Source organism: Schistocerca serialis, unplaced genomic scaffold, assembly GCF_023864345.2.
Source record: "Schistocerca serialis cubense isolate TAMUIC-IGC-003099 unplaced genomic scaffold, iqSchSeri2.2 HiC_scaffold_1407, whole genome shotgun sequence".
NCBI classification, from domain to species: domain Eukaryota; kingdom Metazoa; phylum Arthropoda; class Insecta; order Orthoptera; family Acrididae; genus Schistocerca; species Schistocerca serialis.
The window spans coordinates 3,151,221-3,178,133 of NW_026047633.1; the positions used below are offsets into that span (position 1 = coordinate 3,151,221).

At 45.3% G+C, this 26,913-nt stretch overlaps 1 protein-coding gene across 1 annotated transcript in view; it reads left to right on the forward strand.

Moving 5' to 3' along the window:
- LOC126442788 (uncharacterized) overlaps window positions 1-26,913 on the forward strand; it is a 58,672-nt gene that overhangs the window by 11,423 nt on the left and 20,336 nt on the right. Inside the window, exon 2 of the mRNA XM_050090823.1 lies at window positions 26,307-26,880. Within this exon, the coding sequence (XP_049946780.1) occupies window positions 26,318-26,880 (563 nt within the window). The 5' untranslated portion in view covers window positions 26,307-26,317. The remainder of the gene's footprint in view (window positions 1-26,306; window positions 26,881-26,913) is intronic.

The window sequence follows — 26,913 nt, forward strand, 5'->3', positions numbered from 1 at the left end:
GCTCGTAATTGTAATTCCTAGGTATTTAGTCGAATTGACAGCCCTAAGATTTGTGCGATTTTTCGTATACCCAAAATTACTCGGATTTCTTTTAGTACCGATGAGCATGACCTCGCACTTTTCTTTGTTTAGTGGCAAGTGCCAATTGCCACTTCTCGCACCACATAGAAATTCTCTCTAGATCATTTTGTAGTTGGAATTGATCGTCTAATGGCTTTACTAGACTGTAAATTGCAGCGTCATCTGCAAACAATCTAAGGGGGCTGCTCAGATATCTCCTAGATCATGTAGGTAAATCAGGAACAGCAGAGGACCTATGACACTACCTTGCGAACGCCTTGTATCACTTCTGTTCTACTCGATGATTTCCGTCTATGGCCACGAACTGTGACCTCTCTGGGAGAGGAAATCACGAATCCAATCACACAACTGAGACGATACTCCATATGCACGCAATTTGATTAATAGTCGCTTGTGAGGAATTACTATTTCCTTTCTTGAATATTGGTGTGACCTTTGCTACTTTCCAGTCTTTAGGAACAGACCCTTCAAGTGAGCGGTTGTATATGATTCATAAGAAAGGCGGTGTTGTATGCATACTCTGAAAGCAACCTGACTGCTATATCACCTGGACCTGAAGACTTGACTTAGTAAAGTGATTGTTGTTTCGCAACACCAATCTACTTTTGTCAATCACGCTAACAACTGTTCTGGTTTCGAATTCTGGGATATTTACTTTCGTGAAGGAATTACGGATGTTTTTTGCCACTGGTGCACTTTACATACGACCAGAATCTCTTTGGGTTTTCTACCATATTTTGAGACAATGTTTCATTGTGGAAACTATTAAAATAAGTTCTGGCCATCGTACTCGGCGCAGCACAAGAGAACAGACGGAAAAATTTAAGTTCCTCTTCCGCCCACGAATGGCGCGTGGGTAGGGTGATCCTCGGTAAGGCGTCTGTATTGGCCGCAGTTTCTCGATTTTTCTCGTCGTCGTCATTTCGCTGCAAGCCTGGAAGCTTCGAGGAGACGCGCTGGCGCTGCGGAACAGCGGTTTGTGGGCAGGAAGCGGGCGTCCGCGCAGTGCAGACAACTGCGGGTCGCCAGTCCAGGGTCAGCGGGTGACGTCACGCGGCGAGGCTGGTGGAAACCGAGCACACTGAAAAGGGGGGGGGGGGGAGCGGCGAGGAGCGAGACTGACGTCACGGCGCAGCGAAGAACGGCTTCGGTGAACACCACCACATTCCGTAAAGTCGTGTTAGGTTTGAATCTGTAGGTGGTTACTTAGTTTTACTGCATGCCCCATCACGACATTAATTTTGTGGTGCTTATGTTTAGATTTGGTCGATACTCGAGACCTGTTGGAAAAGAGCACTATAACGTATTACGGTTATGTACATGAGGGTATACAGGTACATTCATGACGGTGCATTTTGTGTGGTTCTTATCGTTTGAAAGCGATGTTTCACGCTGAGCCGGGAAACATTGGCGCGTAAAAAATGTGTACGCCGCATGAAGTTTTCAGGCAGAAGAACGTTTCCTTCAGCTAGTATAAATCATACAGAAGTGTACATGTTGGCATAATTTGACAATAGTAATTGTATAAATTTTTCGTTCCGGTATAGATATAGTAAAAGTTGTCTGTGGACTGGCGCGGACACACACACACACACACACACACACACACACACACACACACACTAGATTAGTCCTACAAGAGTTTAGTTTCTACCGACTGAGCTGCGGAGCCATGGAAACAGAATGAGGTGGCGGTGTTGGCCGGGAGATTTGCACCCGGGGTTGCTCGGCCGGTAGGAGAAAGCCGTCCCGTTTCACGCGACTCGGCCGATCTGCTCGGCGGTGGAGATGAGCTGAAGTTACGGGGGCGGCGCAAACACCCAGACACCGAGAGAAGGAAACTAGCGACTCGGCCGGGAATCGAACCTGGGACGCTAAACACAGACTGCGGATACTACTGCACCGACCGTGAACACGAGTCTGTCTAGGATACGCTGTGTAGGGCTCACCACCTCTCTTCCCTCCTAGAAGTAGTCAGTGTTTCGAAATTCTTCCGTTCATTACCGCCTTCACAACGTCGCATTTTGTCTCTCTGGAGGGGGGGGGGGGGATGCGAAGACGTTCTACAAAACAAAAATCTACTCGCATTTTGACCTAGAACATAGGAATTTCTTCTCAGATGGGTCTCTGATGAGAGCCGTGCTGTCCGTTCAACGGAAACAAAGATTGTGTTTTGCGGCATGGAATATCCGCTGACAAACTTCGGGGTCACGTTATTCTGTTTACACTTGTTAATAAATGAAATGGCCACGCTAGTACTCCGAATTGTGTAGGAAAATCATATTACAAATCGCCTACTTTCAAAAAGAAATTCATAGCTCAGATCCTCAATAACAGAATTGCGGAATTGTATACAAAGAAAGGTTGGTTAAACGAGAAAGCTTATTAGTTGTATCTTGAAATATCGATGCACTATTCGAAGTCTTAAAATTATCGAATAGATAATGATTTCATTGGTAAACAGAAAGAAGAAATCGCTGCAAGGCATGCGAAAAAACTGTCAAATTTGTCCAACGGTGTTACCAGAGGTAACCAACAAGGATGTTCCAATAATACAGGTTTCACACGCACGTTCTGTGAGCGTGTTATTAATAAAACTTCTATAATGTTTTCAACAGCTAAGACCCAGTTACTGTCAAAAGCGCTGAAATTCAATATCGCACCTGCGATCAAAGAACCACACGTGGTAGACATTTTCATAGCAGGCCTTAAATTAGGTTTGGAGTGTACCAAAACGCCAAAGAATGTTCAAACGCGGTTAGGCTAAGAATTCTGTGAAATCTTAGAAAATGAATGATCTGTCGCTCAATCAAAGCATTACGTTATAGACCGGTGAAAAGTATTAATGGTAAATTGGAGAATAATGGCGCCCTAGTTACGAAAGCCGATAAGGGGAACTCGTTAATTATAGCTTCCAAAGCGGAATACATAGAAAAACAGCCATTTTTCGATCAAAATGGCATTACTTCCATCGAATCAGATCCTACTCAAGCGTTACAGAAAGAGATAAGAACAAGTTAGCAGAAAACCAATAAATTAATAGGAGTGTTTCTAAAGAAATGACTCCTGAATATGAACCCGAAGCCGCCCATACTAACGAGACAATTCAAAGTTCACAAAAACTTCCATCCGATACGTCCGATCATGGACAGTACAAATAGTACGTACCACAAGCTGGCTGTCTGTTTACATTACAAAATTAAGGACAACTTCGCTTTCCAGAAAAATTACTTTCAGAAACTCTGTCGAATGGTAAATGAACTGAATAACGTAATCTGCCATGCCACATCCGAGCTGGCCCCCTTCGAGGTTTCCAGCCTCCGCACCAACGTACCTGTAGATCGGACTTACACTTCCATAAGAAATTACCAGATATTGAAATTGATGTGCTCATGAATCTCCCGCGCATTGTTTTGAAATACAATTACTTTTCTTTTAAAGACAAAATATACTCACAACCGTACTGGTTAGCACTGGGTAGCCCTCTAGCAGGGATTCTTTCCGATATATTCATGGATACGATAGAATCTCAATTTTTTGTTAGTAATATATAGATGGCGGAGAAAATAAAGTTGTATGCCGAGATACATGGATGATATTCTCTTGGTAATTGACTCATCCCAAGAAGACATAGATCAGATACTTGCACTGTTCAACGATCTCCACGAGAAAATTTTTACTCTTGAAAACGAGTCACCCAGTATGACGTTGTAGATCTTAAGTTATGTATAGTCGATGATCACATAGAATGTGACATCTTCATCTCCAGGAAGCATAAGTTTTTCTGAGAATGTCATACCTGCCGATTCTGCACACCCGCTGGCGCATAAAATGGCACTTTCTCGTTCTAGTATACATAGAGCGATATCCATTCCCCCATCCGCAGAAGCCTTGGAACACGAACTGGCAACCCTGGAAACAACAGCCCGAAATAATGGCTACGAGCTTGAAATAAAGAGACGGCTCTGACAGGAAAGTAAATAGTAATAAAAGTAAAAGTTCCACGTTAGGTTATCGTGCTGGAAGTTAGTCCCTTCATAGGTAAAGTTTCATATTAAATAGGGCGTCTTCTAAAGAACCAGGGGTTCCAGACAATTTTGCCTACTAATAGTAGGCTGCAGAAGAACCTGATTCACACTTTGAAAAAGCCTAAATTGTCATTATCCGGAGTTTACAAGATTGCATGTGACAATTGTCCGAAATTTTACATCGGCCAAACAGGAAGAGCCTTACTAACGAGATACAAGGAGCCTATCCCTACTAAAGTTGCAGATGACAAGCGTGGTTCGACATTCGCTGAACACTTGGTGCAAACGGCTCACACACTCAACCCTCCTAATAATGCTCAGCTCTTGCATTGCGAAGTTCACGTACTACATGACAAAAAATAACCTTCTTAACGACCAGCTGCAGCTGCGAAGCAAAAACTTTTTTGAAGGTGTTCAACCGTTATTCCATCCGCCATAATCGTAGGGAGTAATCAACATGTTTTAGCACTCCCGTTTTGCCGAATAGCTGGGATTATCCGGTATTTCAAACCCGTAGTTATCCCCATGCGGTCAAGTTCGATGTTTAGCTCAAATATGCTAGGTTGGCTTAAAATAGTAAACGCATTGGTCCCTTCACTTTTGACGTCCAACAAATTATTACAAATGTTAAGACAGTCGCTTTGTCTGTGCTCCTTACTGGACAACGTGTACGTCAATTTCGTTAGCCGCACCTGGTTGTTCATAAAATTTTAAGTTTAGGAGTACACGTTGGTACGAGTGTTAACACAGTGTGTCGCGCATGCGCTCTCGAGGCTGTGGACAGTACCAGTACAACGTCCGTTGCTGCCGTACAGCGGTCGCGGAGTGGGGCCGTGGCTGTTTCCCGGGTAAGTTATTACAATGTGGCGACGTATTTCTGTATTATAGTTTTTAGTTTCTGACGTTGACCAGTATGGAGAAATCGTAGTTCCTTTTATTCTGAAGAAGGTTGGGTTGTCCCAACTGAAACCTAGGTAAATCTAGGTAAACATTGCAACTGGGGCTGTTGTTAGTTTCAAATTAATATTTATACAGTTGCGGACAGGGCCGCGAAATGTTGAAAATGTTATAATAACCTCATCTCCTCTTCATTACTGCTCATACATAAGCAGCTTATTTTCTGGAGTTGGGCTTTAAGAGCGTCGTTGGTGGCTGCTCCACACGCCGGGCAGGGCGGCGTGAGGCGCACACAGATTGTCCCTGCAGCTGAAAGCAGCGTCGTGCCGTATTCGCGGTGCGCACTAAAGGCTGCCGACACAGACTGCCGCATATCGGCGGCCATATTTGTCTGCACGACATGCAGCCCGTCTTGCTCTCTGGAGTGCGTTAGCTTTATTCACAAAAACGTGATACCTGGTTTTGGTAGATACATGCAGACATCAGTTTGAAGAGGTACGGGCACAGACAAATTTCAGAACTACCGATACCGGCTGTGTTTTACACATAAGGACGACGTCGTTTTGAGATCTCGTGATAACAGAAGACAGGAATGTGCTGCAGGAAACTCGTGCCGACGTCACTCGCTATTGCAGTTCGCTGATGAGCTCGGAATAGAAATGAAAGAAAACTACAGGTTCCCTTAGAAACGTCCTTCCGTGCAAGAAATACAACTGCGTCTTTGCAAAACAAAACGAAAGCTAATCCTAACGCTGATAAAGAAGAGAGCATACTTTTAAACTGGGCCAAGCCATAGATCCAGTCTCTTGTGTACGCTGTGACAACAGTATTGTGGGAAATCGTAACCGATTAGTCTCCGTCAATGTACGATAATTCCAATTGTATATTCCCGTGTACCCAACGAGATTCTAAATCGAAATACAGTGATACGTAGTTCTGAAATAAATTCAACTCCATGTTGGCAGTGTACGTGTTAATCCCATCTCCGGATCACACTTCAGTGCCCTTGAGAGATGCAGACACACTCTTCTCACGATTGCAGCTGTGGTAAACATTACCAAATTGTTTCGCATTCTACGAACCCGAATTGACGTGAGCTGTGGAAGTTTCTGCGGCATTCGCGTTAGAGTTCAGATCCGGCCCAAATTTTCGTGTTTCGCAAACAGCGGCGGTCAGTCCGGAATCGCGAAATTCTAATACAGTACCCAATAAATGTGAAACTGTTTCCCATCTACACGAACCTACCGTTATATATAGGGATATGTTTGTCAAGCCCTAACAACTTGTATATCGGAAAAAAATCAGAATAAATGGCGATTTCGTAAGTTTTTCATTACTGTGTCAGATGTTAGGCTTGCATATGTTCCGTATAAAGGAGATAACCTAAAGTGAATCGTTGCCACTGCCGGGTTGCTTATACTATTGTAAAACTTGCTGACACTTTAGTTTTGTGAAGCACGATGGATGAAGCTTGCGTATCTAGACACGTTGAAATTTGTGCCGTAAGGCGTGGACGGATACCTCAGCTGGCAAGAGTGAAGCTTCCACGTTGGCAACCTCATGTGGGGCGTAAACGTCTCAACAGCCAGAATACGCGGGTGTGGTTGACGCTTTGCTGATAGGCGCGGAAGCAGATACTCCGGCTGCGAGGCTGAAACACTGAGGAGACACACAGCCACTGCGAGAGAGAGAGAGAGAGAGAGAGAGAGAGAGCGGTCTGCCACCGGGGAGCGGCCGCCCGCCGCGGCCAGCCCAGGCTCCACAGAGGCCGGGACTTCCCCGGGCAGCTGGCGCAGTGCGGCCACACCCGCGGAAAAAAAGTACCTGTTGCTGTGGGGGAGAGGAGTGTGCGGCAGCGAGGCTGACGCGGCGACGGACCGCAGAATGGCCTTCCTGCCCCAAGTACCCTCCGCCACACACCGTAAAGTGGTCGGAAGTAGCTGTTCTTTTTATTTTTGGATCGCACTCCAGCTCAGGACTCATTTTGTACTGCTAGATGAAGAATGTCGTGTCAGAATCAAAGTTCATCGACGAAGCATGTTCGTCATAAACGATAGTGAAATTTAGATATAGCTGTGTCATTGCTTAAAAGAGCTATTTTTGTTTCAATTAAATCTTAAGGTAGCTTTAGTAGCTTGCTAACTGTTGACTTTGCTTTAAAGTGACTTCACATTTTTTCACAAATTACAGAATGGTTCAAATGGCTCTGAGCACTATGACACTTAACTTCTGAGGTCATCAGTCCCCTAGAACTTAGAACTATTTAAACCTAACAAACTTAAGGACATCACACACATCCATGCCCGAGGCAGGATTCGAACCTGCGACTGTAGCGCTGACGCGGTTCCAGGCTGTAGTGCCTACAACCGCTCGGCTACCACGGCCGGCTATTTCCTATTGTACTTGGATGAAACGTGAATAATTCATAGTCATACCAATAGTGTTTGACGGTATTTTGCGTGATACTTTAAAGTCCTTCAGGAATTATGTTGAATGACGAGCTGCGTTAGCGTAATGGTGAAGGTGCTTGGCTGCTAAGCAAAAGGTTCTGAGTTCAAACATTGTGCGGTGTTTAATATTTCCTTTATTTAAAAACAATATCGAAGTGTCTTCATGAATTTCATTCGTTTGAATGTAATTATTTGAAATTTCTAGTGGCAACTAAAATCGACTATACGGAAAGTATACGCTGTGGACTTTTGCCTCTGCAAACACTTCAAAATTTCGTGCAATGGTTTACTACACTTAATCTGCGCAATAACTGCGTTGAACATCGAAACAAAATCGTCAGTTATGTGGGGAAGTTATCAGTGAAGATGATGTGTTAAAATCAAATTTTTGGGCCAGATAGATTATGTGAAATCGAATAAGTGTGTCAAAGCAGTCGGAACACCATGTGTCTGCACAGGCGAGCAGTGCAGTGATGACAAAATCGCGCACAGCGCGGAATGCGGGGAGCACGTGTCTGCAGCAGCGAAAGGGTTAATGCGGCCGTGGCGGCTTTACTTCATAAACTGCGCGCTCCTCCCTAGAGGTAAGTTTGCGAACTATACTATACTATGGCGCTGCTTCTCTTGGCGCGTACAACTGGCAACGCAGCAATCTCCCGCGTCTGGGCGGGTATGCGCGAACCGCCGAGATAAAAGAATTGAACTATACCACAAGTAGACACAATGAGGTTCTTGGTAAGCTATTGAGCTCTCTGGTCGCCAATTACTTGTTTAATGAGACACTTTCAGAATTCTTTCACAGTAGCTGTTCCAAAAATGAATGTTAAAATTATAGTGTTTTGGCAAGAAGTACAATTAAACCGGTCAACAAGAGGAATGTGACCGTTACTCACAAAATAGTGATGCTTCTTCGAATTAGGAAAGGTTAGCAATTGACACAAAAATAAACCGCCAATGCTGTTGGAATTGTGATTGAATCCCATAACCCATCGTATTTTTAACACTGAGCGACTGGAATGGAAACTTTACAAAGTATTTTATTCCTTTTCTTCATCTGACGAGTATTAAAACTAATGACGAGCGTAGCCGTCGGGCAATACGAGACGCACACGCCGTATACTGGTTACTGACAATGCGATTCGCGAATAAAACGGTTGTTGCTGAGAAAAGTAAACAGTTGATAAGGTGACAACACATTGCTCAGTGAGCTGAGAATAATGCGCGCGACAGGAATACGGCAGCTGGCCGTTTGTGCTTTGTGAGAGGAAGAGATCACGTCGTTCGAAAGACATCGCCATGTAATTAGATCTGCCTTCATTGGCAATACAGTTCAACAAGTTAAATACATCAAATCACCACAGACTTTCACGATACTCGTACTTTCGAAATAATACCGACCACTACTTCATTTGTGTAGACTGTTGTATAATTAGTTTATTAATGCTGTGTGTGTGTGTGTGTGTGTGTGTGTGTGTGTGTGTGTGTGTGTGTGAAAGAGAGAGAGAGAGAGAGAGAGCAGAAGCATAAATGGTCATGAGTAAGCTATCGTTAAAAGAAATATGTCGTATGTCATAGTCCCGCTTTCCTGTTTGACGATGACAATTACCTTTTATTTGTTTTTCCTAGTTCTTACGCTTGGAATTGTCGTAATGCATGCGATCTAATGCGTAGGATTTGGGTCTAAGAATGTAGTCGCTGTCATGTTGACGCCAGGTACACTCAGCTGTGTAATGTCCCTGAGCTGTGGAAGTCATTTCTAAAGCTGAAGACAGCGTCGTGTTTTATTTCGAGGCTCGTCTAAACGCGCTCTGACCTGCAGCCACAGAACATCGCGTATCCAGTGACATACGTACTTTTCTATTAAGTGAGTAAGCTTTACTTTGCAGTTGTTGCCGGTAGTAATACCTTGAATTCAGTATAAAGAGCGGCAAAGTAGAGACTACTATTACAATTAAATAGCCGCCCAGAACAAGGTTGTAACAGACAAAACTAATTTCCTTTTTCAGGAATAAGGAAACATTCTGTTGCACACAGGTTTATACCGCGAGTGACAAAGTTACAATGAAACAAGTGTACTGACCTCGTTATTTGACTAACAAGCACTTGTAAGGGTCACATGTAGATTAAAAAACAAGTACTTGAAAAATAATCTTGCTCTACATACCTCATCTGGTGATTTTGCGACTATTAACACCCCTTCTTTGATACCTCTGTACACTACTGGCCATTAAAATTGCTACACCACGAAGATGACGTGCTACAGACGCGAAATTTAACAGACAGGAAGAAGATGCTGTAATATGCAAACGATTAGCTTTCCAGAGCATTCACACAAGGTTGGCGCCGGTGGAGACACCTACAACGTGCTGACATGAGGGAAGTTTCCAACCGATTTCTCATACACAAACAGCAGTTGACCGGCGTTGCCTGGTGAAACGTTGTTGTGATGCCTCATGTAAGAAGGAGAAATGCGTACCATCACGTTTCCGACTTTGATAAAGGTCGGATTGTAGCCTGTCACGATTGCGGTTTATCGTATCGCGACATTGCTGCTCGCTTTCGTCGAGATCCAATGACTTTTATCAGAATATGGAATCGGTGGGTTCAGGAGGGTAATACGGAACGCCGTGCCGGATCCCAACGGCCTCGTATCGCTAGCAGTCGAGATGACAGTCATCTTATCCGCATGGCTGTAACGGATCGTGCAGCCACCTCTCGATCCCTGAGTCAACAGATGGGGACGTTTGCAAGACAACAACCATCTGCACGAACAGTTCGACGACGTTTGCAGCAACACGGATTATCAGCTCGGAGACCGTGGCTGCGGTTACCCTTGACGCTGCATCCGCAGACAGGAGCGCCTGCGATGGTGTACTCAACGACGAACCTGGGTGCACGAATGGCAAAACGTCATTTTTCGGATGAATCCAGGTTCTGTTTCGGCATAACGATGGTCGCATCCATGTTTGGCGACATCGCGGTGAACGCACATTGGAAGCGTGTATTGGTCATCGCCGTACTGTCGTATCACCCGGCGCGATGGTATGGGGTGGCATTTGTTACACGTCTCTGTCACCTCTTGTTCGCATTGACGGCACTTTGAACAGTGGACGTCACGTTTCAGATATGTTACGACCCGTGGCTCTTCCCTTCATTCGATCCATGTGAAACCCTACATTTCAGCAAGATACTGCACGACCCCATGTTCCAGGTCCTGTACAGGCCTTTCTGCATCCAGAAAATGTTCACTGCTGCCCTGGCCAGCACATTCTCCAGATCTGTCACCGATTGAAAATGTCTGGTCAATGGTGTCCGAACAACTGGCCTGTTACAGTACGCCAGTCACTACTCTTGATGAACTGTGGTATCGTGTTGAAGCTGCATGGGCAGCTGTACCTGTACACTCCATCCAGGCTCTGTTTGACTCAATGCCCAAGCGTATCAAGGCCCTTATAACGGCCACAGGCGGTTGTTCTGGGTACTGATTCCTCAGGATCTATGTACTCAAATTGCGTGAAAACATAATCACATGTCAGTTCTAGTATAATATATTTGTCCAATGAATACCCGTTTATCATCTGCGTTTCTTCTTTGTGTAGCAATTTTAATGGCCAGTAGTGTATTGTTTTCCAGCAGCCGTGAGTCGTTTACGCTTCACGTAACGCCACCGACTCACACGTTGTTTACACTGTTTGCCTCTGTTCGTGTGTTCCTGACAGTCATCTCTGTACTTCCTCCATGTTGAACTTCAGCTGTCAGGTCGTGACAGCCGTAGGTGCTCGTATTTCGTTTCTTGCCAAACTGCAACATGGCTGCTAGGAAATGTCACTAGAACACGAAAAGAAAATACTTCCGGAGTTCGCTCCCACATCAGGCTATTATATCACATGTTGACATCAAGTTCAAAACAAGAAATGGGTCTGCAATTCTTTATCACGTACGGACCGATGGAAATACGTTTGCCGAACTACAACATGGCGGACGATGCAAAGCACATAATTCCGCAGATGCGCTACAGTTCTATACTCAGAGACCAGACTTCTTCAATCATGTCGTGTAGAGGTGACCGGTTTTTGAGCACTGGCTGTAAGAAGTGTACTGGTTGTGTCCGCCATCTTACGTACGGATATACCATCGTTCTGCCCAACGCAAACTTGGCAATCTGACGCCAACACAAGAATTAGTAGACAGTTCCGGTATCCCTACCTTGCGCCAATTACTGTTAACAACCTTTTTCCATGTAAAACCCAACTTCTGTAAAAATGAGGGTTGCAAACTTGTTCTGGGCGACTATTCTATGTGCTCAGTTTAATCTCAGAACGAACGAGTTTTCTCGTTGTTTTGGTGATACCTGAAGGCAGCGACATGCAGTTTTGACCTTTATACAGGTCATGATGTAGGTAGGATAGATTCAGCTTGCTATTAAGTGGCAGAGCAGAAACGAGACAGAATGATGGCTTCCCTCAGAAATGCTTTTTTACGAAACAGATGTTATTGTATGTTAAGAAGTCGAACTATGACAGTGTTGACGATGAAATAGGTAACACAGTTTGGAGTACGTGCTGACTGAGTAAAATACCCTCGTATTTCTGGTCCTGCCCCAGAATGCAGCCGATGTAATACTGCAATAATTACCAACGGAGGGGGGACCTTGTCGGTTTCGGATAGTATCACAGCGGGCATTAGTGCCAACTAAAATACTGATCTCGACAAGATTTCTCTTGATATTGTCTTTTCACTCCTGTTACGCTAGCGAATGGCGCGTGGGTAGGGTGATCCTCGGTAAGGCGTCTGTATTGGCCGCAGTTTCTCGATTTTTCTCGTCGTCGTCATTTCGCTGCAAGCCTGGAAGCTTCGAGGAGACGCGCTGGCGCTGCGGAACAGCGGTTTGTGGGCAGGAAGCGGGCGTCCGCGCAGTGCAGACAACCGCGGGTCGCCAGTCCAGGGTCAGCGGGTGACGTCACGCGGCGAGGCTGGTGGAAACTGGCTGCTGTGAGCACAAGGTTGGGCGGCGGGGGGGGGGGGGGGGGGCGACGGCGGCAGCAGCAACACTGACGTCACGGCGCAGCGAAGAACGGCTTCGCTGAACAAAGTACTCACCACCACATTCCGCAAAGTCGTCTCAGGTTTGGATCTGTAGGTGGTTACTTAGTTTTACTGCATGCCCCATCACGATATTAATTTTGTGGTGCTTTAGGTTTAGATTTGGTTCATACTAGAGAACTGTGTTGGAAAAGAGCACTATAACGTATTACGGTTATGCACATGAGGGTATACAGTTACATTCATGACAGTGCATTTCGTGTGCTTCATATCGTTTGGAAGCGATGTTTCACGCTGAGTCGGAAAAGACTGGCGCGTAAAAAATGTGTACGCCACATGAAGTTTTCAGGCAGAAGAACGTTTCCTTCAGCTTGTATAAATCATACAGAAGTGTACATGTTGGCATAATTTCACAACAGTAATTGTATAAATTTTTCGTTCCGGTATAGATACAGTGAAAGTTCTCTGTGGACTGGCGCGGACACACACACACACACACACACACACACACACACACACACACACACACACTTATTAGAGTGGTCCTACAAGGCTTTAGTTTTTACCGACTGAGCTGCGGAACCATGGAAACAGACTGAGGTGGCGGTGTTGGCCGGGAGATTTGCACCCGAGGTTGTTCGGCCTGTAGGAGAAAGCCGTCCCGTTTCCTTCAACTTGGCCGATCTGCTCGGCGGTGGAGATGACCCGAAGTTACGGGGGCGGCGCAAACACCCAGACCCCGAGAGAAGGAAACTAGCGACTCTGTCGGGAATCGAACCTGGGACGCTAACCACAGACTGCAGACACTGCAGCACCGACCGTGAACATGAGTCGCTGTAGGATGTGCAGTGTGGGACGCTCCTCGCCTCTTCCCTGCTAGACGGGGTCGGGTCAGATAAGGTGAGGAACTCGAAGTCTTCAGGGGGTGCGGACCTTACACTGTACGCGTCGTCTAGGAAGGTATTGCCCCAAATTTCAACCCGGAAGGGGGTGAAAAGGGAATGAAGAATGTTCTGAAAACTGGAATCTGCTTTCTCAGTCAGAAAATAATAAAAAAATACGTATTTCTGTTTTGCTGAAAATGCAGCCCCGAAGGGAGTCAGATTGTTGTTGTTGTTGTTGTTGTTGTTGTGGTCTTCAGTCCTGAGACTGGTTTCATGCAGCTCTCGATGCTACCCTATCCTGTGCAAGCTTCATCTCCCAGTACTTACTGCAACCCACATGCTTGTGAATATGCTTAGTGTATTCATCTCTTGGTCTCCCTCTACCATTTTTACCCTCCACACTGCCCTCCAATGCTAAATTTGTGATCCCTTGATGCCTCAAAACATGCCCTACCAATCGATCCCTTCTTCTAGTCAAGTTGTGCCACAAACGTCTCTTCTCCCCAATCCTATTCAGCACCTCCTCATTAGTTATGCGATATACCCATCTAATCTTCAGCATTCTTCTGTAGCACCACATTTCGAAAGCTTCTATTCTCTTCTTGTCCAAACTAGTTATCGTCCATGTTTCACTTCCATACATGGCTACACTCCAAACAAATACTTTCAGAAACGACTTCCTGACACTTAAGTCTATACTCGATGTCAACAAAGTCCTCTTCTTGAGAAACGCTTTCCTTGCCATTGCCAGTCTACATTTTATATCCTTTCTACTTCGACCATCATCGGTTATTTTACTCCCTAAATAGCAAAACTCCTTTACTACTTTAAGTGTCTCATTTCCTAATCTAATACCCTCAACATCACCCGACTTAATTCGACTACATTCCATTATCCTCGTTTTGCTTCTGTTGATGTTCATCTTATATCTTCCTTTCAAGACACCATCCATTCCGTTCAACTACTCTTCCAAGTCCTTTGCTGTCTCTGACAGAATTACAATGTCATCGGCGAACCTCAAAGTTTTTATTTCTTCTCCATGGATTTTAATACCTACTCCGAACTTTTCTTTTGTTTCCTTTACTGCTTGGTCAACATACAGATTGAATAGCATCAGGGAGAGGCTACAACCCTGTCTCACTCCCTTCCCAACTACTGCTTCCCTTTCATGACCCTCGACTCTTTATAACTGCCATCTGATTTCTGTACAAATTGTAAATAGCCTTTCGCTCCCCGTATTTTACTCATGCCACCTCAGAATTTGAAAGAGTATTCCACTCAATATTGTCAAAAGCATTTCTCTAAATCTACAAATGCTAGAAACGTAGGTTTGCCTGTCCTTAATCTTTCTTCTAAGATAAGTCGAAAGATCAGTATTGCCTCACGTGTTCCAGTATTTCTACGGAATCCAAACTGATCTTCCCCGAGGTCGGCTTCTACCAGTTTTTCCATTCGTCTGTAAAGAATTCGCGTTAGTATTTTGCAGCTGTGACTTATTAAACTGATAGTTCGGTAATTTTCACATCTGTCAACACCTGCTTTCTTTGGGATTGGAATTATTATATTCTTCTTGAAGTCTGACGGAATTTCGCCTGTTTCATACATCTTGCTCACCAGATGGTAGAGTTTTGTCAGGAATGGCTCTCCCAAGGCTGTCAGTAGTTCTAATGGAATGTTGTCTACTCCCAGGGTCTTGTTTTACAGTGCTCTGTCAAACTCTTCACGCAGTATCATATCCCCCATTTCAGCTTCATCTGCATCCTCTTCCATTTCCATAATATTTTCCTCCAGAACATCGCCCCTGTATAAACCCTCTATATACTCCTTCCACCTTTCTGCTTTCCCTTCTTTGCTTAGAACTGGTTTTCCATCTGAGCTCTTGATATTCATACAAGTGGCTCTTTTCTCCAAAGCTCTCTTTAATTTTCCTGTAGGCAGTATCTATCTTACCCTAGTGAGATAAGCCTCTACATCCTTAAATTTGTCCTCTAGGCATCCCTGCTTAACCATTTTGCGCTTCCTGTAGATCTCATTTTTGAGACGATTGTATTCCTTTTTGCCTGCTTCATTTACTGCATTTTTATATTTTCTCCTTTCATCAATCAAATTCAGTATTTCTTCTGTTACCCACGGATTTCTACTAGACCTCGTCTTTTTACCTACTTGATCCTCTGCTGCCTTCACTACTTCATCCCTCAGAGCTACCCATTCTTCTTCTACTGTATTTATTTCCCACATTCTTGTCAATTGTTCCCTTATGCTCTCCCTGAAACTCTGTACAACCTCTGGTTCTTTCAGTTTATCCAGGTCCCATCTCCTTAAATTCCCACCTTTTTGCAGTTTCTTCAGTTTTAATCTACAGTTCATAACCAATAGATTGAGATCAGAGTCCACATCTGCCCCTGGAAATGTCTTACAATTTTAAACCTGGTTCCTAAATCTCTGTCTTACCATTATATAATCTTTCAGAAACCTTTTAGTATCTCCAGGGTTCTTCCATGTATACAGCGTTCTTTCATGATTCCTGAACCAAGTGTTAGCTATGTTTAAGCTATGCTCTCTGCAAAATTCTACCAGACGGATTCCTCTTTCGTTTGTTACCCCCAATCCATATTCACCTATGTTTCCTTCTCTCCCTTTTCCTACACTCGAATTCCAGTCATCCATGACTATTAGATTTTCGTCTCCCTTCACTAGCTGAATAATTTCTTTGATCTCATCATACAATTGATCAATTTCGTCATCATGTGCAGAGCTAGTTGGCATATAAACTTGTACTACTGTAGTAGGCATGGACTTCGTGTCTATCTTGGCCACAATAATGTGTTCACTATGCTGTTTGTAGTATTCTACAAACACTCCTTTTTTTTATTCATTATTAAACCTAGTCCTGCATTACCCCTATTTGATTTTGTATTTATAACCCAGTATTCACCTGACCAAAAGTCTTGTTCCTCCTGCCACCAAACTTCACGGATTCCCACTATATCTATCTTTAACCTATCCATTTCCTTTTTTAAATTTTCTAACCTACCTGCCCGATTAAGGGATCTGACATTTCACGCTCCGATCCGTAGAACGCCAGTTTTCTTTCTCCTGATAACGCCGTCCTCTCGAGTCGTTCCCTCCCGGAGATCCGAATTGGGGACTATTGTACCTCCGAAATATTTTACCCAAGAGGACGCCATCATTTACCCACACAGTATAGCTGCATGCCCTCGGGACAAATTACAGCTGTTGTTTCCCTTGCTTTCAGCCGTTCACAGTACCACAACAGCATGGCCGTTTTGGTTAGCGTCAGAAGGCCAGATCAGTCAATCATCCAGACTGTTGCCCCTGCGGCTACCAAAGGCTGCTGCCCCTGTTCAGGAACCACATGTTTGTTGTCTGGCCTCTCAACAGATACCCCTCCATTGTGGTTGCACCTATGGTACGGCTATCTGTATCGCTGAGGCACGCAAGCCTCCCCACCAACGGCAAGGTCAATGGTTCATGGGGGAGGGAGGGGGGAGAACTCGGGACAGAGACTAGATATAGCTAGGTGTTTGAGATACAAGTTATATGTGTCAAATGGGGCCACGCATTGCTACTAATGGCCGTAACTGTGAACGTCATTTGGTGGTTAAAGTGATTTTTTAAAATGAAATCCTAATATTGGAGTAAAGATTAGAAACATTTAACGTGGAAAAGGATAAATTATTGGTCATGGCAAGGTTCAGTGCAGGTCGAACAAGCAAATACGTCTTCAGATGTAGCATGGATTAACTCTGAATATAGGAGGGATAGAGCAGAACACAATGTTAGATACAAACCAGAAGAGGTGTCCTGAGGGAAGACAGGCGAGGGACTCGCTCAGCGACTTGCACACCAGTGATCTCAGGTTTATTTATACGTGTTCTGTCTCCCAAGCGTCCAAATCACATTTATACTTGATGATTCATTTATTATTTCCAATAAACACATTAACTGAAACATAAAGGCCAAATCTCTTCTCGATTTTCAATATCCAACGTCACTAATTGGAATTTCCATGAAACAAAACACAACTTGAGAATGATCTATAATTATCTTTAATACCTCCATTATAGGCAATGATACATGATTCTTTATGCGCCTTCCAGTTTGTATCTAACATTGAATTTTGCTGCATATTTCGTATTGTGAATTAATCCATACTAGAACGAAAAACATGATTATTTTATCTTCATTGAACCTAGCCACGACCTTAAATTATGTGCCATTTCATTCCTCAGACCCTGCAAAACACTTAAATAACCAAAACACGATGAAATAATTATTTTCCAAACTACTTTTTATTTAGTCAGAAATCTGTGGTAATGAAACGAAAGAAAATTCCAGACAATTAGATCTTATGGACCTGTACTTCTGGTTGTAGTTTCAATTGATGCTATAGATGAATCCATCAGTTGTCCCTTAGGTAAAAATTTATATCTCCGAAAGTACTGAAGTTATTCACTTGAAATCAGCTGTTCCAGCGTGAGAACCAAAATTCTGCTCTCCTCCCAGCTCCGTGGTAAGCTACGCTTTCGATGTAAGATGACAATTCGTAATAATTAGCTACATTGCAAACCCAGAGAGTGGTTGAAAAAGTGTTCATATAGCTGACATGCCCAGTTTCATCTGGTTGTTTCATTCAACTGACAGAGTGAATAAACAGTTGATCAGCCACTCACGTCTTGCTGCATCAGTGACCTGCCCGTCATCCGTGTACTGCTTGCCGTGGAGTGCATCCTTCGTTGGACCAAACAGACGGAAGTCGGAAGGTGCGAGATGCGGGTTGTTCAGCTCTGAGTGATCCACCGGTCACCCTGAATGAGAGCACGTCCCCACATCGCAGGAGTCACAGCCGTCTGCAGCTGACCGACACGTGGAGGTCGGCCAGATATGCACAACCTTGCTGCGACGATGGCGCTGCTAGGCCAGGCGTGGATCACCAGTAAGCTCTTCTGACGCTGACAGACACCTCGCACTACGACTCACGGTGCTTCTCTTCACTGCCAAATCTCCTCAGACATTCTGCAAGCGGATATGAAGATCTCCGATGCTCTGGTTTTCATCCGAAAGAAACTCGGTGACCGCTCTCAGCTTGGGTCGCACCTCCTTTACAGACGCCATTTTGGAGGCTACTTATGGTGCTGTCAGCTGATGGAATTCTATGAAGCTGTAGGGGCTGAAGCAGAAATGTTCCACGATGTCTCACAAAATTTCGCATTTTTCCAACTGAAATTGGCCGAGAAAAAAGTGTAGCGTTGCAGATCGAACGCCCCCGTAATTTTATAAGTAGCTCAGTTGGACGATGATTGTGCTTATGTATTTTAATCTGGGTCCTTTATCTTGATGTGGCTAGATTCTTCACAATGCCTGTCTTCTTCTCAGCATCTGGTAGCAAGAAATGCGTGTGTTTGAGAATAGCTCCTCCTTAGATTTCTCCCTGAGGTCACTGGAAATCTAATATCGTTCTCGGCCGAAAACACTAACATCTTACTGCTATCTGAGCAGCACAGTGAAGTCGCTACCACAGCCAGGACAGACACACAGCCAAACCAGTTACAGAAGTACTGGCTTGCACGTCAACTAGTTCCGAAAATGACGAAGAGATTAAGGAAATGCTTTTTGAGAGAGGAGAAATTGCTCAGATCTTTAAGCGAGATGAAAACTTGTGATGCGGCACTCGAAATTGATAGTCGGAATACGAAGTGGAAGGAAAGTTGGAGGAAAATGAATTGAATTAAGGGAATGAAAGGGGAAGCTGCCTGGCAGAATTTTGCACAGAGCACAATTTAACCACTGCTAACAGTTGGTTTGAATCATGAAAGATAATTGTGTACACGTTAGGAGTCAGAATGCACCTCACTATTTGAGACATACTATACAGTCCTAATAATTACTATTATTTGGCAAATAAAAATGTGCTCGGATCGAACCTTGTTCTCTCATAACGACTCTGGAAGTTGCTAATGTCCATTCCCATCAGCTGGAAAATTATTTCCTGAACCAGAGATTACGAGTTGCAATTTTCATTTTAATCAACGTGGAAAGAAGTCCCCTCTTAAGAAAAACTAAGAAAGACATTGTTACTTAACAATCTATCCGGACTACGATATATTGTCTTAGAAATATTGGACCATGGTTGGCTGTCTATTCAGAAAATACTGTCTGAAAAACTAGTTTCGTCGATTATTTGACTATTTCTAGACCAGTTGGTTGATAAAGACCAGATGCCATCAGACATGTGGAATTACAGTGGAAGGCCCCATCACATCAAAAACGCCTCTCAGGGGTGGAAGAAATTGATAATATATCAAAAGCTCAGCCAAATGTTTAGTCATTAATAAACCAAGAGGACGTAGTTCTTTCGCTGATTAATTTCTAATTCGGGTGGAAAAAGAATAAAGAAGTCTGCAATTCATACTGATGAGGCGACTGTAAAGATTCCAAATTGATGGCACCGTGAAATCGTTTCTGACTTGTGTGACCCACACACGGAAATTACACTGTAGAAGAAAACATGACCACCATTGGAAATTATAAAAATATTGAAAAGTAGTTTAATGCACGTCGTACTCATTGGAAAGCTTGTAAACAACTTTAATGATGGACGAAATGAGACCACTTCCTCACGGTTTTTCTGGGAAACGACACACCGACAAGTAAATACCTGTTGCAATTTGTGGAACATTCGGTAATGAAGACCGGTAGGGCTACCTTAAAGGTCATGCCTCTCCTAGGGCACCATCACGGCACCCCTATTGAGAGAGACTCTATGAAGAAAAACCTGTGTGGGTGGACAGCAAACAGAAAACCGGTGCAGAAGACACAAATGACAAGCAGCCACATCCACTCATTCGCCCTCTGTCTGCAGACCTGCTGCAGACCACTGCACGGTGTGTGGTCGAACCACTGTCCTCCCGAATGCGAGTCCAGAGTGTCTCACCGCCGCGCCCTGCATATCTACATCTACATCTGTACTCCGCAAGCCACCTGACGGTGTGTGGCGGACGGTACCTTGGGTACCGCTATCGGTTCTCCCTTCTATTCCAGTCTCGTATTGTTCGTGGAAAGGAGGATTGTCTGTATGCTTCTGTGTGGGCTCTAATCTCTTTGATTTTATCCTCACGGTCTCTTCGCGAGATATAGGTAGGAGGGAGCAATATACTGCTCGACTCTTCGGTGAAGGTATGTTCTCGAAACTTTAACAAAAGCCCGTACCGAGCTACTGAGCGTCTCTCCTGCAGAGTCTTCCACTGGAGTTTATCTATCATCTCCATAACGCTTTTGCGATTACTAAATGATCCTGTAACGAAGCGCGCCGCTCTCCGTTGGATCTTCTCTATCTCTTCTATCAACCCTATCTGGTACGGATCCCACACTGCTGAGCAGTATTCAAGCAGTGGGCGGACAAGCGTACTGTAACCTTTGTTTTCGGATTGCATTTCCTTAGGATTGTTCCAATGAATGGCATCTGCTTTGCCGACGATCAACTATATGATCATTCCATTTTAAATCACTCCTAATGCGTACTCCCAGATAATTTTAACTGCTTCCAGTTGCTGACCTGCTATTTTGTAGCTAAATGATAAGGGATCTATCTTTCTATGTATTCGCAGCACATTACACTTGTCTACATTGAGATTCAATTGCCATTCCCTGCACCATGCGTCAATTCGCTGCAGATCCTCCTGCATTTCAGTACAATTTTCCATTGTTACAACCTCTCGATACACCACAGCATCATCATCTGCAAAAAGCCTCAGTGAACTTCCGATGTCATCCACCAGGTCATTTATGTACATAGTGAATAGCAACGGTCCTATGACACTCCCCTGGCTTACCTGAAATCACTCTTACTTCGGAAGACTTCTCTCCATTGAGAATGACATGCTGCGTTCTATTATCTAGGAACTCCTCAATCCAATCACACAATTGGTCTGATAGTCCATATGCTCTTACTTTGTTCATTAAACGACTGTGGGGAACTGTATCGAACGCCTTGCGGAAGTCAAGAAACACGGCATCTACCTGTGAACCCGTGTCTATGGCCCTCTGAGTCTCGTGGACGAATAGCACGAGCTGCGTTTCACACGACCGTCTTTTTCGAAACCCGTGCTGATTCCTACAGAGTAGATTTCAAGATTCCAGAAAAGTCATTATACTCGAACAGAATACATGTTTCAAAATTCTACAACTGATCGGCGTTAGAGATACAGGTCTATAGTTGTGCACATCTGTTAGACGTCCCTTCTTGGAAAACGGGGATGACCTGTGCCCTTTTCCAATCCTTTGGAACGCTACGCTCTTGTAGAGACCTACGGGACAGAGCTGCAAGAAGGGGGGGCAAGTTCCTTCGCGTACTCTGTGTAAAATCGAACTGGTATCCCATCATGTCCAGCAGCCTTTCCTCTTTTGAGCGATTTTGTTTCTCTATCCCTCTGACGTCTATTTCAATATCTACCATTTTGTCATCTGTACGACAATCTAGAGAAGGAACTACAGTGCAGTCTTCCTCTGTGAAACAGCTTTGGAAAAAGTCAGTATTTCGGCCTTTAGTCTGTCATCCTCTGTTTCAGTACCATTTAGGTCGCAGAGTGGACATTGTTTTGATCCGCCTACCGCTTTGACATAGGACCAAAATTTCTTAGGATTTTCTGCCAAGCCAGTACATAGAACTTTACTTTGGAATTGATTGAACGCCTCTCGCATAGCCCTCCTCACACTACATTTCGCTTCGCGTAATTTTTGTTTGTCCGCAAGGGTCTTTGGCTATGTTTATGTTTGCTGTGAAGTTCCCTTTGCTTCCGCAATTTTCTAACTCGGTTGTTGTACCACGGTGGCTCTTTCCCATCTCTAACGATCTTGCTTGGCACATACTCATCTAACGCATATTGTACGATGGTTTTGAACTTTGTCCTCTGATCCTCAACACTATCTGTACGTGAGACAAAACTTTTGTGTTGAGCCGTCAGGTACTATGTAATCTGCTTTTTGTCACTTTTGCTAAACAGAAAAATCTTCCTACCTTTTTTAATATTTCTATTTACGGCTGAAATCATCGATGCCGTAACCGCTTTATGATGGCCGATTCCCTGTTCTGCGTTAACTGTTTCAAATAGTTCGGGTCTGTTTGTCACCAGGTGGTCCAATATGTTATCGCCACGAGTCAGTTCTCTGTTAACTGCTCAAGGTAGTTTTCAGATAAAGCACTTACAAAAATTTCACTGAATTCTTTGTCCCTGCCACCCGTTATCTATGTTTGTCTCCCAGTCTATATACGGCAAATTAAAATCTCCACCCAGAACTATAACATTGTGGGGAAATCTACTCGAAATATTTTCCAAATTATCCTTCAGGTGCTCAGCCACAACAGCTGCTGAGCCAGGGGGCCTATAGAGACATCCAATTACTATGTCTGAGCCTACTTTAACCGTGGCCGGCCGCGGTGGTCTAGCGGTTCTAGGCGCGCAGTCCGGAACCGCGCGACTGCTACGGTCGCAGGTTCGAATCCTGCCTCGGGCATGGATGTGTGTGATGTCCTTAGGTTAGTTAGGTTTAAGTAGTTCTAAGTTCTAGGGGACTGATGACCACAGACGTTAAGTCCCATAGTGCTCAGAGCCATTTGAACCATTTTTTTAACCGTGAGCTACACCCAAATCATTTCACATTCCGGATCTCCGTCAATTTCCTTCGATACTATAGCACTTCTTATCACTATAAACACGCCTCCCCCCTTGACTGTCCAGCCTGTCTCTGCGGTATACATTCCAATCAAAGTTTAGGATTTAATTACTGTTTACGTCTAGTTTCAGCCAACTTTGTCCCTAGTACTATATGGGCGTTATGACCGTTTATTAATGAGAACAGTTCTGGGACCTCTCTATAGACGCTCTTGCAGTTTACTATTAGCACATTAATATTGTTATTCCCTGTTGCATTTTGCCTACTCCTACCTTGCCGCGTCTCAGGAGGCATCCTGTCAGGCCTAGGGAGGGAATTCTCTAACCTAAAAAACTCCCATGTGCACTCCACACATAGTCCGCTACCCTTGTAGCCGCTTCACGTGTAGTGCACGCCTGACCTATTCAGGGGGCCCTACGTTTCTCCACCCGATAGCGGAGGTCGAGAAATTTGCACCCCAAATCTCCGCAGAATCGTCTGAGCCTCTGGTTTAAGCCTTCCACTCGGCTCCAAACCAGAGGACCGCGATCAGTTCTGGGAACGATACTACAAATAGTTAGCTCTGATTCTACCCCGCGAGCGAGGCTTTCTGCCTTCACCAATTCCGCCAACCGCCTGTACGAACTGACGATGACCTCTGAACCCAGACGGCAGGAGTCATTGGTGCCGACATGAGCAACAATTTGCAATCGGGTGCACCCAATGCTCTCTATCGCCGCAGGCAGGGCCTCCTCCACATCTCGGATGAGACCCCCCGGCAAGCAGAGTGAACACTGGCCTTCTTCCCCGACCTTTCTGCTATCCTAAGGGGCTCCATCACCCGCCTATCGTTGGAGCTCCCAATAACTAATAAACCCCTCCCCCCGTGTGCCTGCTCGGACCTTGCTGAAGGAGCAGCCACATGTCCACTCACAGGCAGATCGGGCGTTGCCACGCAACCAGCCTCCACATTGACCCTCCGCCTCGTGCGCCGCGAACGACGCTGAAACCGCCGCTCCCCTTGGGGAGAGGGTGGCCCAACCGCGCCCTGTACCCGCGAAGATGTCTCGACAGCAGGGACAGTGGGTGACGCATGTGTAACACCTGGGGTGTACCTTGCGACGCACCAGACTCCCCACTGCCGCTACACTCAGAGGCAGCAGCCTGAAGACGGCTGACCACGGCCATCAACACGTTCAGCTGTTCGCGGACAGTGGCCAGCTCCTCCTGCAGGCCACTACTTGCATTTCACACACGTTTCTCTGCCAGTTACATGGCGCAGACACGTACGAAGATTGTGTCTCCAAAATATGCTGAAGGTGATCGGGACCATGGCTCTCTGTCTTCTAATAATTCAGACGCGATCCCGCTCAGTATCTTGGCAAGTTTGTGATTACCTAGAAAACCGTTTGAGTGAAAGAATCTGCGAAAGCTCAGTCTAAACTACAGTCGCATTGCGAGTGTCACAATAAAGTAGAAAACTACACCACTGATCTCGGGATACATTAAAGATTTATAAGACAATGACGTCTGTTTCTTAGACGAGGAACATGTCGATGCTCGAAGACTGTATGGAAATGTGAACGGCTTTACAGCTTTTACCACTTAGTTTATTGACATGCAACACCACTTGGGTGTAGGAAAATACGGTAACAACGCCTTTAAACAACAGTAAAAAGTCGTTCATTATGCGATTACAACGCCAGTGTCCAAATTTTTGAGCCTATAACATTGAGTGCATACTTTGTATGGGGAGGCGAAAAAACCACAAAGCGACATAAAACGGAAACAAATGTACAACTAACGAGGGATGGGAAAGGAAGACTTGGGTTGGTCGGGTGGCTTCCAGAAGCCTGCAGTGTACGTGTTGGCCTGCGACCCTGCGCTGACCTCCGGCGCTACGCTCTGTTCAGCACTGCCTCGGCGTCTCGATCCAAGTCGGGCGGGCGCGACAGAAGCCTTCGGACGAATTCTTTGGCGCTCTGCTAGCACCGTAACGGTCCGGCAGACGTCTTACGCTGGTGGAATGGAGATTCTGATTCGGCACGTTTCGAAAAAAGTGGACGCCGTTCTCGCAAAACCCACTTGTCTGAATTTCGGAAGGCAGTTTACACTGTAGGGTGTGGAACTATTTCACTGACTCCGTCGTTTGCCCCTCATACGACCAGGAGAGTCAAGAGTGATGTCGGAGCTGTGATAGAGCTTACTTTGGTTTAGCCATGACGTATGTGTCATCTAATAAGTACCCGAACGTTCTGTGGGGCAAAGATGCTCTACAAACACGTCCACGCCAAAAGGAGATGCAAATTTATATTTGTGCGAAAGTTCCACAACACACGTTCTGGAAATGGAGGCAACGAGTTTCATTCCTAAACTGCTCAACCTGGAAATACCTGGGTACACCATAGCTCGCAACAATCGGATAAAATGGCGACATGATTTATGATTGTATTATGCAGCATTCTTTACCACGGAGGTGGGCGCTGCATCTTTTTCTGAAGAAAGAAGACGCAGGTATCAATCTGTTCAAAGGAGAGTTAAACATACCAATGAATTTAGACTAGTGGTTCAAAACCGCTCAAATGGCTCTGACCTCTATGGGACTTAACATCGGAGGTCATCAGTCCAATAGAACCTAGAACTACTTAAACCTAACTAACCTAAGGACATCACACACACCCATGCCCGAGGCAGGATTTGAACCTGTGACCGTAGCAGGCGCGTGGTTCCGGATTGAAGCGCCTAGAACCACTCGGCCATGGTGGCCGGTCAAGTTTAATCGTGCCTACCCTGAGACATTCACCGAGGAAACTGATTTCTGCATTAGATGTACATTGCTTCTGATCAGGTGTCACGGATCTGAGGAACTTGAGATAAGGAGGAAGAAAATTTTTCCTAGTTAGAGGTGCCACCAACTTGGATTTAAATATAAGTCGTGTAACTTTATGGCTGAAACACGTTTGTTGCTTTGTTAATTTTTTTGCTATGACATAAATAAACCATCTTTTGACTGAGAACGATAACATTTTTAGAAGGTGAAAGCAGTCTATCATAGCACCGCAGTGGTAGTTACAAACCTTAGGTGATCGCAAAGCAGTACGGGCCCTTGTCATTTGAAGGAAACTGGTGACGTTGCAATTGATTTAGGGTGGACAACACTTTCACAGCTGCTGTTTCATACAGGTATGCATGCGCCTCGTACAAGTGTTGAGGGTGCAGTGTGAGGGCTGCTCAGTGGCACTGTGTTTCAGGACCACCCACCATGTCGGCAGTTACGGAGGTTCAGAACAACACAACCGAGGCCCTGGCCGCCCTGGTAGATGGGGGTGAAGACGCCCTGGTGACGCTGGTGGCGGGCGAGACGAGGGTGGCGGCTCACAGGGCCGTGTTGGCGGCCGCGAGCCCCGTGTTCGCAGCGATGTTCGCGCACGACATGCTGGAGGCCAGCTGCGGCCAGGTGAGCATCGACGACGTGGAGGGCCCGGTGCTGAGGCTCCTGGTCGCCTACACGTATACCCTGCAGGCCCCCCACCTGCCCGACATGGCCGCCCAGCTGCTCTCGGCGGCCGACAAGTACGGCTTGTCGGGCCTGAAGGCTGCCTGTGAGCGGCAGCTGATCTCGCAGTTGGCCGTCGAGACCGCAGCGGCGACGGCCGTCACGGCAATGAGGCACTCGTGCCCGGACGCCACCAGGGCTGCCGTCGCCTTCATAAAGGACCACCTGCAGGTGATGGCCACGCGGGGCTGGGCGGACGCTGTGCTCAAGTACCCGCAAGAAGTCATTGAAGTCGGCCGTCTGCTCGGTGAGCCACCGGCAGAAGCCTGGTAAGCAAATTCCCTTTTTGGCAGTGCTAGTGT